The following is a 15186-nucleotide window of genomic DNA, read 5'->3' as shown; positions in this document are numbered from 1 at the left end:
ATGTCCCCCCATTGCACCGCCACGAATCCCTCGCCCCGCTCCAGAAGGGAGACCGACGGGGACCCGGGGCGGCTTCCCGCCACTATTACTACGGAGCCGCTCTCGTCCCCCACCCAGAAGGGGTGTTCGGGGACGGCGTACGGCTCCGCCGCAACTGCCAGCCCAGCCCCCCACTCGCGCACGGCTTGGACAAACAGGTCCTGTGTCGCGCGCGAGTGGTTGAGGTTCGCCTGGAGAACCGGAGTAGGATTAAAAGTACCTACTCTGACATGGGCTCTGCAGACTCCCCTCCCTGGGGTGGGGGGGGGGGCTGGGCCCCCAGCGCCGTCTGCGGCCGCTGCGCGGATGCAGCCCAAGACGCGCCTTTCTCTTTCGTCGCCGCGCGGCCCCTCTTGGGAGCCGGAGCACACGCTTTGGCCCCGAATCTATGGCCCGATGGTCTCCCCAGGTCCGCGCAGAGCGGACATCTGGGGGCGACCTTGCAGGCCGAAGCCCGGTGCTCCGCCGCCCCGCAGCGGTAGCACAACGCGCCTCTGTCGACCGCGCTCTTACATGTCGCCCGCGTGTGCCCCGTCTCCAAGCAACGGAAGCATTGGAGGGGCCGCTCCCTCAGCGCCTGGACGCGGGCCGAGGACCAGCCGACCAGCAGCCGGCCCCCCGCCACCACTTTCTTGACGGCCGCGAGGGGGCCCTGGGCCCAACAGGAGCCCAGCGCCTGCTCCGAGGCGGGTCTGCGGATCTCGCCGAACCGGAACTCCGCCGCGGAACACCCCGCCGCCGCCGCCAGCGCCGCAGCTACGTCACCGGACGACACCGAGTCGTCCAGGCCCGCCACGCGCACCTCGCCGCGCTTGACCGCTTGGGAGACCTTAACCCCGGTCCCCCCAAGCGCCTCGGCGATCCTCCCGGAGAGGACCCGTGCCTTCTCCTGGCACCCCGTGCCCCTGACCACCAGGAGGATCCCTCCGGTTTTCGACCGCCTGGGATTCACCCCCGACTCGATCCCGATAGCCTTGAGGTCCACCCTCACTTTTGCCCTGGCCATCACCTCCGAGTAAGTGAGCTTGCAGCTCTCGGGGATGGTGATGGCCACTGCTCCCGTTCTGGGAGTGCGTCCCAGGCCACCGTCCCTCCCGGCGGCGGGGTTCGCCGCGCTCGCGCCGCCCGCCGCCCTCGGCTCCCTCGCAGCCCGCAGCCGTGAAGCAGCGGCAGCTGCCTCGGCCGCGGCTGCTCTCGCCGCAGCCTCCTCCGCGGCCATCTTCTTCTTGTCCTTCTTCACCGCCTTAGCCGTCACCTCCATCCACGAGGCCGGGACGACCAGTGGCGGAATGACAACGGGGGGCACCACCCTCACGTTGGACACGACCACCGGTCCAGTCCCCTTGGTGACAGACGTCGCCGGCAGAGAAGCCACCGGCGTCGCCTCGCGCGCCGACTTACCTTCCGCCCGGAGGGCCGGGGCCAACCTGGCCAGAATCGTCCTGAACCGCTCCTCCATCCGGGCCTCTAGCTCCCGGTTCCTGGCCGTTATCAGCGCGCCGACCCGGAGAAGCAGGGCTTCAGAGTCCAAAACTCCCGCTACCTCCCCCGACGACCCTATCGCCTCCGTCCCCCGCGTACGGACCCCCGCTGTCGAGGAGGCGGGGGGCGCCTCCTCTATTGGCGCATGCCCCGCCCGGCGACCGCTGTCGGTGTTCGCCGGCCGCCCGGCCTCCATTGACCGGAGCCTCGCCCGGAGGTCACCAGCCTCCTTCGCGAGGTCCGCGTTCTGCTCGCGGAGGCGGGCTACCTCCTGGCTCCCCTGCCACGCCTTCCCGGAAAAGCACCGCTGCATCAAGGTGGTGCAGTGGGCCCTGGCGACTGCAGAACAATCCCGCAAGTCTTTAGCCAGGTCCCCCTTGAGGCCCTTTGAGACGGTGGAGACTCTCTCCACCCTCAACATCGCCTCCTCCACCTCCCCCACCAGCTGTGCCGTTGGCATCCTCCCACCCAGCTCGATGAGGTCATCGACCCTCCTCGTCTGACTCCTCTCGGCGCGGCCGCCGAGGCCCAGGTCCATGATGGGCGTCCCCGACGAGCCCTCCCCGGGGTCCGCCTGCGGCACCGAACCGCCACGGGTGTGCTGCCCCCCCCCCTCTAACCGGGCACGCTTGGGGACAGAGACCCCAGATGTCGCGCCCCGCTTCTCCGCGCCCACGCGCGTCGTGATGGAACCGACGGAGCTCGAGATGGAGATGATTGTTTCACCCCCATCCGAGTCCTCGTCCGCGATGACCGCGGCCGCGTCCTCCCCGGCAGTAACCACTGCCATCTCCTCCCCGGCAGTGACCACTGCCCTCTCTTCCCCCGCCGTCGCTGGGGACCTCTATCATATCCTATCCTCTTTCCTATAATATCATCTATCCTATCCTATTCCCTATCCTATCCTATCCTCTATCCTATCCTATCCTCTATCCTATCCTATCCTCAACCCTATCCTATCCTCAATTCTATCCTATACTCCATCCTATTCTATCCGCTATCCTATCCTATCCTCTATAATATCGTATCCTCTATCATATCCAATCCTCTATCCTATAATATCCTCTATCCTATCCAATCCTCTATCCTATCCTCTATCCTATTCTCTATCCAATCCTATCCTCTTTCGTCTCCTATCCTCTATCCTATCTAATCCCCTATCCCATCCTCTATCCTATCGTTTCCACTATCCTATCCTTTCCACTATCCTATCCTATCCTCGATCCTATCCTATCCTCTATCCTATCCTATCCCCTATCCTATCCTATCGTCTATGCTATCCTATCCTCTATCCTATCGTATCCTCTACCCTATCCAATCCCCTATAATATACTCTAACATATCCTATCATATATCCCATCCTATCCCCCATCCTATCCTATCCTCTTTCCTATAATATCATCTATCCTATCGTATCCTCTATCGTATCCAATCCCCAATCCTATCCTCTATCCTATCCTATCCTATCCTCTACCGTCTCCTATCCTGTATCCGATCCAATCCCCTATCGTATCCTCTATCCTATCCTATTCTCCATCCTATCCTCTATCCTATCGTATACTCTATCCTATCCAATACTCTATCCTATCCTCTATCCTATCCTATTCTCTATCCTATCCTATCCTCTATCCTATCCTCTATCCTATCGTATCGTCTATCCTATCCAATCCTCTATCCTATCCTCTATCCTATCCTCTATCCTATCCTATCCTCTAACTCATCCTATCCTCTATCCTATCCTATCCTCTATCCTATCCTGTCCTCTATCCTGCAATATCATCTATCCTATCCTATTCTCTAAACTATCCTATCCTATCTTCTTCCGTCTCCGATCCTGTATCCGATCCAATCCCCTATCGCATCCTCTATCCTATTCTATACTCTATAATATCCTTTCCGCCATCCTACCCTATCGTGTCTTCTATCAAATCCTATCCTCTATCCTATCCAATCCCCTATCCTATACTGTATCATATCCTATCATCTATCCTATCATATCCTCTATCCTATCCTATCGTCTATCCTATCCTCTATCCGACCCTATCCTCTATCCTATCCTATCCTCTATCCTATCCTATCCTGTAGCCTATCCTATCCTCTATCCTATCCTATCCTCTATCCTATCCTATCCTCTATCTGATCCTATCCTCTATCCTATCCTATCCTCTATCCTATCCTATCCTCTATCCTATCCTATCCTCTATCGTATCCTATCGTCTATCCTATCCTATCCTCTATCCTATCCTATCCTCTATCCTATCCTATCCTCTATCCTATCCTATCCTCTATCCTATCCTATCCTCTATCCTATCCTATCCTCTATCCTGTCCTATCCTCTATCCTATCCTATCCTCTATCCTATCCTATCCTCTATCCTATCCTATCCTCTATCCAACCCAGCCTCTATCCTATCCTATCCTGTATCCTATCCTATCCTGTATCCTATCCTATCCTGTATCCTATCCTATCCTATCCTCTATCCTATCCTATCCACTATCCTATCCTATCCTCTATTGTATCCTATCCTCTATCCTATCCTATCCTCTATCCTATCATATCCTCTATCCTATCCTATCCTCTATCCTATCCTCTATCCTATCCTATCCTTAATCCTATCCTATCCTTAATCCTATCCTATTCTCCATGCTATCCTATCGTATCCTGTATCCTATCCCATCCTCTGCCCTATCCTATACTCTATCCTATCATATCCTCTATCCTATCCTATCCACTATCCTATCCTATCCTCTATCCTATCCTCTATAATATCGTATCCTCTATCCTACCCTATACTCTATCCTATCATATCCTCCATCCTATCCTATCCACTATCCTATAATACCCTCTATCCTATCCTATCCACTATCAAATAATACCCTCTATCCTATCCTTTCCTCTATCCTACTCTATCCTCTATCCTATCCTCTATAATATCGTATCCTCTATCCTATCCTATCCTCTATCCTATAGTATCATCTATCCTATGCTATTCTCTATCCTATCCCATCCTCTGCCCTATCCTATACTCTATCCTATCTTATCCTCTATCCTATCCTATCCACTATCCTATCCTCTATCCTATCATGGTCTCTATCCTATCCTATCCGATATTCTATCCTCAATCCTATCCTATCCTCAATCCTATCCTATCCCATCCTCTGCCCTATCCTATCCTCTATCCTATCCTGTCCTCTAACCTATATCATCCTCTATCTTATCCTATCCTCTATCCTATCCTATCCCCTATAATATCATATCCTCTATCCTATCCTATCCTCAATCCTATCCTATCCTATCCTCTGTCCTCTAATATCTTCTATCCTATCCTATCCTCTATCCTATCCTATCCTCTATCCTATCCTATCCTATCTCCTATCCTATCTTCTATATTATCCTATCCTCTATTTTATCCTATCCTCAATCCTATCCTATCCTCTATCCTATCCTCAATCCTATTCTATCCCATCCTCTGCCCTATCCTATCCTCTATCCTATCCTGTCCTCTATCCTATCCTATCCTCTAGCCTATCCTATCCTCTATCCTATCCTATCCTCTATCCTATCCTATCCTCTATCCTATCCTATCCTCTATCCTATCCTATCCCCTATAATATCATATCCTCTATCCTATCCTATCCTCAATCCTATCCTATCCTATCCTCTGTCCTATAATATCCTCTATCCTATCCTACCCTATACCCTATCCTATCCTCTATTCTATCCTCTAACCTATCCTGTCATCTATCCTATCCTATCCTCTATCCTATCCTATCCTCTATCCTATCCTATCCTCAATCCTATCCTATCCCATCCTCTGCCCTATCCTATCCTATCCTCTATCCTATCCTATCCCCTATAATATCGTATCCACTATCCTATCCTATCCTCAATCCTATCCTATCCTATCCTCTGTCCTATAATATCCTCTATCCTATCCTACCCTATATGCTATCCTATCCTCTATCCTATCCTCTATCCTATCATATTTTCTATCCTATCCTATCCTCTATCCTATCCTATCCTCTATCCTATCCTATCCTCAATCCTATCCTATCCCATCCTCTGCCCTATCCTATCCTCTATCCTATCCTGTCCTCTAACCTATCCCATCCTCTATCCTATCCTATCCTCTATCCTATCCTATCCCCTATAATATCGTATCCACTATCCTATCCTCAATCCTATCCTATCCTATCCTCTGTCCTATAATATCCTCTATCCTATCCTACCCTATATGCTATCCTATCCTCTATCCTATCCTCTATCCTATAATACCCTCTATCCTATCCTTTCCTTTATCCTATTCTATCCTCTATCCTATCCTCTATAATATCGTATCCTCTATCCTATCCTATCCTCTATCCTATACTATCATCTATCCTATGCTATTCTCTATCCTATCCCATCCTCTGCCCTATCCTATACTCTATCCTACCATATCCTCTATCCTATCCTATCCTCTATCCTATCCTATCCTTAATCCTATCCTATACTCCATGCTATCCTATCTTCTATATTATCCTATCCTCTATTTTATCCTATCCTGAATCCTATCCTATCCTCTATCCTATCCTATCCTCAATCCTATCCTATCCCATCCTCTGCCCTATCCTATCCTCTATCCTATCCTGTCCTCTAACCTATATCATCCTCTATCCTATCCTATCCTCTATCCTATCCTATCCCCTATAATATCATATCCTCTATCCTATCCTATCCTCAATCCTATCCTATCCTATCCTCTGTCCTATAATATCCTCTATCCTATCCTACCCTATACCCTATCCTATCCTCTATTCTATCCTCTAACCTATCCTGTCATCTATCCTATCCTATCCTCTATCCTATCCTATCCTCTATCCTATCCTATCCTCAATCCTATCCTATCCCATCCTCTGCCCTATCCTATCCTCTATCCTATCCTGTCCTCTAACCTATCCCATCCTCTATCCTATCCTATCCTCTATCCTATCCTATCCCCTATAATATCGTATCCACTATCCTATCCTCAATCCTATCCTATCCTATCCTCTGTCCTATAATATCCTCTATCCTATCCTACCCTATATGCTATCCTATCCTCTATCCTATCCTCTATCCTATAATACCCTCTATCCTATCCTTTCCTTTATCCTATTCTATCCTCTATCCTATCCTCTATAATATCGTATCCTCTATCCTATCCTATCCTCTATCCTATACTATCATCTATCCTATGCTATTCTCTATCCTATCCCATCCTCTGCCCTATCCTATACTCTATCCTACCATATCCTCTATCCTATCCTATCCTCTATCCTATCCTATCCTTAATCCTATCCTATACTCCATGCTATCCTATCTTCTATATTATCCTATCCTCTATTTTATCCTATCCTGAATCCTATCCTATCCTCTATCCTATCCTATCCTCAATCCTATCCTATCCCATCCTCTGCCCTATCCTATCCTCTATCCTATCCTGTCCTCTAACCTATATCATCCTCTATCCTATCCTATCCTCTATCCTATCCTATCCCCTATAATATCATATCCTCTATCCTATCCTATCCTCAATCCTATCCTATCCTATCCTCTGTCCTATAATATCCTCTATCCTATCCTACCCTATACCCTATCCTATCCTCTATTCTATCCTCTAACCTATCCTGTCATCTATCCTATCCTATCCTCTATCCTATCCTATCCTCTATCCTATCCTATCCTCAATCCTATCCTATCCCATCCTCTGCCCTATCCTATCCTCTATCCTATCCTGTCCTCTAACCTATCCCATCCTCTATCCTATCCTATCCTCTATCCTATCCTATCCCCTATAATATCGTATCCACTATCCTATCCTATCCTCAATCCTATCCTATCCTATCCTCTGTCCTATAATATCCTCAATCCTATCCTATCCTATCCTATCCTCTGTCCTATAATATCCTCTACCCTATCCTACCCTATATCCTATCCTATCATCTATCCTATTCTGTACCCTTTCCTATCGTCAATCCTATCCTATCCTCTATGCTATCCTATCATCTATCCTATCCTCTATCCTATCGTATCCTCTATCCTATCCCATACTCTGCCCTACCCTATTGTTCAGCCGCGAGTTAAACAAAAGATCCCCTTGAAAATCCGCGGCACCGCTATTTCAAGGTGGGACCAGGGACCGATCCCTTCAAGAATAGTTTAATAGTTTTACTCGCGACTGACAAATCGGCACATCCCAACATTTGGCGTGCAGATGGTATACACGTTTTATGACACGGGCCTCTAGGGCTGTTTTTGAGAAAGTCGCCTTCACGAAACCTTTCTTAATTGCCCATTAGAATTTTCCTCGCGCCCTCAACAGCCAACCGTACTGTCATAAAACGTGGACCTACAAAGGTGGCATCGCGGGACCATCCGACGGTCCCTGGCCGATGAACATCGGGCCCACAGCTGTGATTTCGCCCGCCGAAATCCAGCGACGTTGCCACCCCGAAATGGAATACCCCCACTCCACGCCAACGCACCCCGAGTGCATGGAGAGTTGGGGTAAAACTTTTAGTCTAAATGCAACTCCCGCAAAAGCAACATCGAGATTAGACTCCGGAACTCGTCAACACGCGGACCAGCCGCTATAGTTCCGTTTGCTCCTTGCAGCATTAAATTCCAAAGTTATATTTATCATCCTTATCATCCGAAAGGATCGTAAGGTCGCGCCGAGTAGCGTCGTCGAAACACCCTCGATTGAGGAATTTACGCCTCCTCATAGATTCTACGACAGAGTCTACGCCGCGAAAGGTGCCCGCTCCGTCGGAAAGTACATTGGTCCTTCGAGCCGGATCATCAGTGCCGTGTGATCCAAAAAATAAATGACACTGAGTGACAGTTACAGTGGACAAAAGACTTTGTGAACGTGATTCAACGCAGCCTTGCGCATCGTTTACAACGGGACAACACCTGCAATCGGGAGATCCTGTCTGGACCAACCAGCATCCCAACAACTTGCAGTATCCCGGATTACCAAGGGCTGGACCAACCAGCATCTGGAAAGTCGCAGTTTGTGGGCCAAGCAATTGACGATTTGGGTCAACGCCAGGTGTCTGACACCAGTTCACCATCCTGAATTCAGCGCATCAAAGGTAGGCTCGTTTTTCGTTCGTCAATCTCCCAAAACATCTCCTTCATCACAAAATGCCTCCGACAAACCCATCCTTGTATCAAGCAACGGCTCTCAGCACTTTAAAGCGTAAGCGCGGCAGTGTAATCGGTCAGATTACGGCATTCTCGAAATTCTTAGATTCCGTCGATACCGAACAACCACCTGACATAGATCTTATAAAAATGCATTTGAACGGTCTCATTGAATTTTGGAAGCGTTTCGATGATATACAATCCGAGCTAGAGGCATTAGACGAAAACCAGGAACCTCGCCGATACGAGATACAAAACGAGTACTACGTGATAGTTGTCAGAGCCAACAAAATAATAGAAAAGGCGCAACCAACTTTGCCCCAACGTCGCGGAACAGTCGAGTCACTCGCGACATCGGTAACTGCTCCGATGGCAATCAAGTTACCAGAAATGCGGTTGCCATCGTTCGACGGAAACATCGAAGATTGGGTATCATATTTCGACACATTCAAATCAACGATTGACTCGAATGAAAATCTGACTCCGTTGCAAAAACTGCAGTACCTCCGTTCAACCTTACACGGAAAGGCGTTGAAGTGCATCTCCGCGTTAAACACGACAGACGCGAATTATTACGATGCAATAGAACTGCTCAAAAGGAAGTACGATTGTCCGCGGAGAATAATCTTAAAACATTGCGACGCAATTAGGGATTATCCGAGATTAGTAAAGGACACTCCAGAGGCGTTAGACGATCTCGTGAACTCGGTCAACCAGCATCTACGAGCCTTGAAAAATCTAGGAGAAGACTTCACAAGATGTAACGGCTTTTTAATATCAATGATATTATCCAAGGTTAGCAGCGACACTGCATGGCTTTGGGAACTAACGATAAAAGGCAAAAACATGCCGTCGTACACGGACCTCTTGGATTTTCTCGAGAAACGCGCAAGTTGCGCACAAACTGGACCATCCAGTGCCTCCGCGGTGCCATTACGCCCTAGACCGAATTTTACAAGCTATCCGCAATCGACACGCCCCAGCGCGAACTTCACAAGCCATCCGCAGTCAACAAGACCACCCGCCAGATCACACGCTTTCGTAACGAGTAAAACACGTCAGACCGCCGATAACAAATCAAAAAACGCGTCGAATTTTAACGAAACGCGTCCAAATTCACAACCGAAGGAGTGCCCGATCTGCTACGGAGATCATAGCACATGGGGTTGCGAAAAATTCCGCGGAATGACTCCCGAAAAACGCAAGTTCGCCGTTGAAAGGGCCAAATTATGCACCAACTGCCTACACCCAGGGCATAGCGCGCAAAATTGCGATCGAGGTTCATGCCGAATATGTCAGCTACGACACCACACGTTGCTTCATCACTTCGAGCAGCAAGCGTCAACAAGCGGAACAATAAACGCTCAATCCGATACAGAATGACGGCTAAGACACAGAGAACAAAACGGAACGGGCTACCATCGAGCGTTCACCATAAACGCAATCACAAACGAAATTTTAGTTACGGCACAAATCCAGATCTTCAACAAAAATAAACGTCCGATAGATTGTCGAGCATTAATCGACACTTGCGCATCGATTAACTTAATTTCTGAACGCCTTGCTCAAAAAATCAACATCCCGCGGATGAAATGCTCGGTTCCCATTGGTTCTCTGAACGCTATGACCACTGTAGCAACCCACGCACTGAAGGCTACTATAGCTTCGCGAGTAAGCAATTACCAACGTTCGCTTACGTTCCTCATTGTGAACGACATCGCGCCTTTCGTTCCAGATCAAGAGATTGATCGCGGAACAATAAAAATTCCGCCGAATCTGCACCTTGCAGATCCGGAATTCCATCGACCGGCACCGATCGATTTGTTATTTGGATCCGGAACAGCCCTCTCAATCTTATGCGTCGGCCAAATTGTCTTGTCACGCCCAGATGAGTCCGATCTCTACCTTCAAAAATCGCAACTCGGTTGGGTCATCGGGGGGAGCGCGCCAGTCACTTCTCCTGCTCATGGCACACTTTGCCACGCGACCACCGCGTTACAATTCGACCTCACCCGTTTCTGGGAGGTTGAAGAAGGCCCACAAAGACAGCATCTGTCTGAATCTGATATAATTTGCGAAAGCCATTTCCAAGAACACACAGTTCGGAATCGTGACGGCAGATACGTCGTGGCTTTACCTTTCAACGAGAAATTGTCGCGTCTCGGAGACTCCAAGGTACAAGCGAAAAAAAGACTCCATTCATTGGAGCGAAAACTCCAACGAGAACCCGCACTCAAGCAAGAGTATCATGCGGTGATCCAAGAATACCTTGACCTCGGACACATGAGCGAACTGCCACAGGAACAACAGTCACCTGAGGGGTATTACCTACCACATCACGGGGTCGTTAAGGTCACCAGTGACACAACCAAACTCCGCGTAGTCTTCGACGGTTCTGCCACGACTAATTCAGGCATAGCATTAAATGACGCTCTCCACACCGGTCCAAAAATTCAAGACGATCTACTCCACATTTTATTAAGATTCCGCATTCATCGATACGTACTGACGGGAGACATTGAAAAGATGTACCGACAGTTCCTTGTACGTCCGGAAGACAGGAAATTTCGGCGTATCCTCTGGCGCGATACTACGGGTTCTATTAAAACTTATGAGCTGAATACTGTGACATTTGGACTATCTGCTGCACCATATCTTGCAATTCGCTGTTTGACACAGCTCAGTCGAGACGAAGGCCACCGCTTTCCTCAAGCCGGCAAGATTTTATTGCGTGACTTTTACGTGGATGACGTTCTGACCGGTACATCGACCATAGAAGAGGCATTATCCTTACGCGAAGACCTCACACAAATACTCAAGACCGCAAGACTGACAATACGACAATGGGCATCTAATGACCTTACTCTTCTGACTGGCTTGCCCGAGCAGGCCATTAACAAAAAATTATACCTGGGAGAGTCATCCACTCTCAAAACCTTAGGGATTGTCTGGAATTCCTCAAACGACTCTATTACGTACGCAGTCGAAACTTGCTCTCCACCATCACGTTCGACCAAACGCAGTATCACCTCAGAAATAGCAAAGATATATGATCCACTAGGGCTGCTCGGGCCAGTAATTATTACGGCAAAAATGCTACTACAAAGGATCTGGACCATAAAGGTTGACTGGGACGAGTCGCTGCCAATGGATATCCATACCGAATGGATACGTTTTTATAATAAATTGCCAGCGCTGAACAACATCACGTTCCCGCGACGCACAATCATTGAATCGCCAAGAAAAGTCGAACTACACGGTTTTAGTGACGCAAGCGAAAAGGCCTACGGAGCATGCCTCTACCTGCGTACAACCGACTCACGCGGTCACAGCGAGACAACTCTTTTGTTCGCTAAATCCAAGGTCGCCCCATTGAAAACGATCTCAATACCACGACTCGAATTATGTGGAGCACTTCTGCTAACCTCTCTTGTCGAGACCGCAAAACAAGCGCTACCTGTGGAAATACATAAAACCATCTATTGGACCGACTCCACCATTGTTCTCCATTGGGTGAAGACATCTCCACACACTCTAAAAACCTTCGTGGCTAACAGAGTGTCGGAAATTCAAAGGCGCACAGCTAACGCAGATTGGCGACACGTACCCACTGCCGACAACCCGGCCGATCTTATCTCGCGAGGTCAATCACCAGAAGACTTCCTTCAACCTTCCATCTGGCAACACGGTCCGACTTGGCTCAACGAAGAAGAATCTTTCTGGCCCACTACCGAACTACCTCAACCAGAGACAATCCCAGAACAAAGGGTCGCGATTTGTCTCAAAGCATTAATTTGCGACACCACGATTCTGGACAACTGCTCCTCATGGGGAAAGCTTCAAAGAATCATCGCGCGCTGTCTCCGATGGAAAGGATCTAACACCACCAAAGGAAGTCTGACATCCTCCGAACTAAGATACGCCCACGACGTAATCATCAAACTGATACAAAGACAACACTTTGCAGAAGAATTGCGCTGCCTCTCGAGAAGCGAAATAGGCGTTAAGGGTAAGCTGCAACAACTGAACCCATTCATCGACAAAGACGGAATTCTGCGAGTAGGAGGCCGTCTGAAGAATTCGCGAATTCCATTCGCGCAAAAACATCCCATCGTCCTCCCAAAGGCTCGAATCACGGCATTAATAATAGAACACGAGCATCGAATACAATTACACGCTGGTACACAGGCTACCCTATACGCGATTAGACGCCGTTATTGGCCCATCGACGGTCGGAGTCAGGTAGGGAAAACCATCAGAAACTGCGTCCGCTGCTACCGTGTCCAACCGCCGCCAACACAATACGTGATGGGCGACCTACCTGAGGCTCGAGTCACCGACTCACGCCCATTTGCAAACGTCGGCGTTGATTATTGCGGTCCCTTTTTCATAAAGGAGCGACGATACCGAAGTCGAACCCACATTAAAGTATATGTCGCAGTTTTCGTTTGCCTCTCAGTAAAAGCCATTCACCTAGAATTGGTTAGCGATCTTACCTCCGAAGCATTTATAGCAGCCCTACGTCGTTTCATTGCTAGACGAGGTCATTGTATTAACATTTACTCTGACAATGGCACCAATTTCGTCGGCGCCAACAACGAGCTTCGAGACCTCCGCGAACTTTTGCAGTCCGATGACCACAACGAGAAGGTCAAAACCTTTCTTGCTGACCGATCCATCACGTGGAATTTTATTCCTCCATTAACACCTCACTTCGGCGGCATCTGGGAAGCGGCCGTGAAATCATTCAAGCGTCATTTCTGGCGTATCGCAGGTGCTGAACGATTTACATTTGAAGTGTTCAACACTTTAATTATTGAGATAGAAGCCGTTCTAAATTCACGTCCTTTAACTCCCATTTCATCAGACCCAAATGACACCCTTGTCCTAACTCCTGGCCATTTCCTGATTGGCGACTCGTTAACGAGTCTGCGCGAGCGCGATTTCAGGGATGTGCCATCAAACAGACTTTCAACCTGGCAACATATCCAGAAACTAAAGCAGCATTTCTGGAACCGATGGTACAAGGAGTACCTAAACGAGATGACGAGTCGTTCGAGATGGTCCAGCGGTACACACCCCATCAAGGAGGGCACCATCGTGCTCTTGAGGGAGGACAACGTACCACCGATGCAGTGGCCACTCGGGAGAGTCATCAAGGTCTACCCCGGATCTGATGGCATAGTTCGAGCTGCAACAGTGAGAACAGCCACAACCACACTCGATCGGGGCGTAAAACGGCTTGTACCGTTACCGAACCAGCCAGAGGAGGAACCACGGGATCCAACATCGACGTCAAGAACGCGCGATCCCTCAACCGATAATAACTAATTTATCGTAATCGCTAAGCTTTAGCTCATAAGATAGTTTACTTGTTCATTCTAGTACTTTAAACCTAGCGTATCTTTAATCCTATATAGATTTATTTTGATCGCGAGTCTCTCAACGGGGGGAGGATGTTCAGCCGCGAGTTAAACAAAAGATCCCCTTGAAAATCCGCGGCACCGCTATTTCAAGGTGGGACCAGGGACCGATCCCTTCAAGAATAGTTTAATAGTTTTACTCGCGACTGACAAATCGGCACATCCCAACATTTGGCGTGCAGATGGTATACACGTTTTATGACACGGGCCTCTAGGGCTGTTTTTGAGAAAGTCGCCTTCACGAAACCTTTCTTAATTGCCCATTAGAATTTTCCTCGCGCCCCCAACAGCCAACCGTACTGTCATAAAACGTGGACCTACAAAGGTGGCATCGCGGGACCATCCGACGGTCCCTGGCCGATGAACATCGGGCCCACAGCTGTGATTTCGCCCGCCGAAATCCAGCGACGTTGCCACCCCGAAATGGAATACCCCCACTCCACGCCAACGCACCCCGAGTGCATGGAGAGTTGGGGTAAAACTTTTAGTCTAAATGCAACTCCCGCAAAAGCAACATCGAGATTAGACTCCGGAACTCGTCAACACGCGGACCAGCCGCTATAGTTCCGTTTGCTCCTTGCAGCATTAAATTCCAAAGTTATATTTATCATCCTTATCATCCGAAAGGATCGTAAGGTCGCGCCGAGTAGCGTCGTCGAAACACCCTCGATTGAGGAATTTACGCCTCCTCATAGATTCTACGACAGAGTCTACGCCGCGAAAGGTGCCCGCTCCGTCGGAAAGTACACCTATACTCTATCCTATCATATCCTCTATCCTATCCTATCCACTATCCTATCCTATCCTCTATCCTATCCTATCCTCTATCCTATCATGTCCTCTATCCTATCCTATCCTCTATCCTATCCTCAATCCTATCCTATCCTCTATCCTATAATACCCTCTATCCTATCCTTTCCTCTATCCTATTCTATCCTCTATCCTATCCTCTATAATATCGTATCCTCTATCCTATCCTATCCTCTATCCTATAGTATCATCTATCCTATGCTATTCTCTATCCTATCCCATCCTCTGCCCTATCCTATACTCTATCCTATCTTATCCTCTA

The 15186-nt window shown here is 48.8% G+C and overlaps 1 protein-coding gene across 1 annotated transcript in view; it reads left to right on the top strand.

The window, feature by feature from the left end:
* Positions 1 to 8691: 8691 nt before the first annotated feature.
* Positions 8692 to 15186, top strand: part of LOC143363720 (uncharacterized) — a 238885-nt gene continuing 232390 nt past the window's right edge. The window contains exons 1-4 of the mRNA XM_076804265.1: positions 8692 to 8746; positions 8798 to 9739; positions 10427 to 11235; positions 11371 to 13890. Coding sequence (XP_076660380.1) covers positions 8692 to 8746; positions 8798 to 9739; positions 10427 to 11235; positions 11371 to 13890 — 4326 coding nt within the window. The remainder of the gene's footprint in view (positions 8747 to 8797; positions 9740 to 10426; positions 11236 to 11370; positions 13891 to 15186) is intronic.

Source organism: Halictus rubicundus, unplaced genomic scaffold, assembly GCF_050948215.1.
Source record: "Halictus rubicundus isolate RS-2024b unplaced genomic scaffold, iyHalRubi1_principal scaffold0102, whole genome shotgun sequence".
NCBI lineage: Eukaryota > Metazoa > Arthropoda > Insecta > Hymenoptera > Halictidae > Halictus > Halictus rubicundus.
The sequence above is the reverse complement of the archived record's forward strand: the minus strand, read 5'-3'. Positions and strand labels throughout refer to the sequence as shown.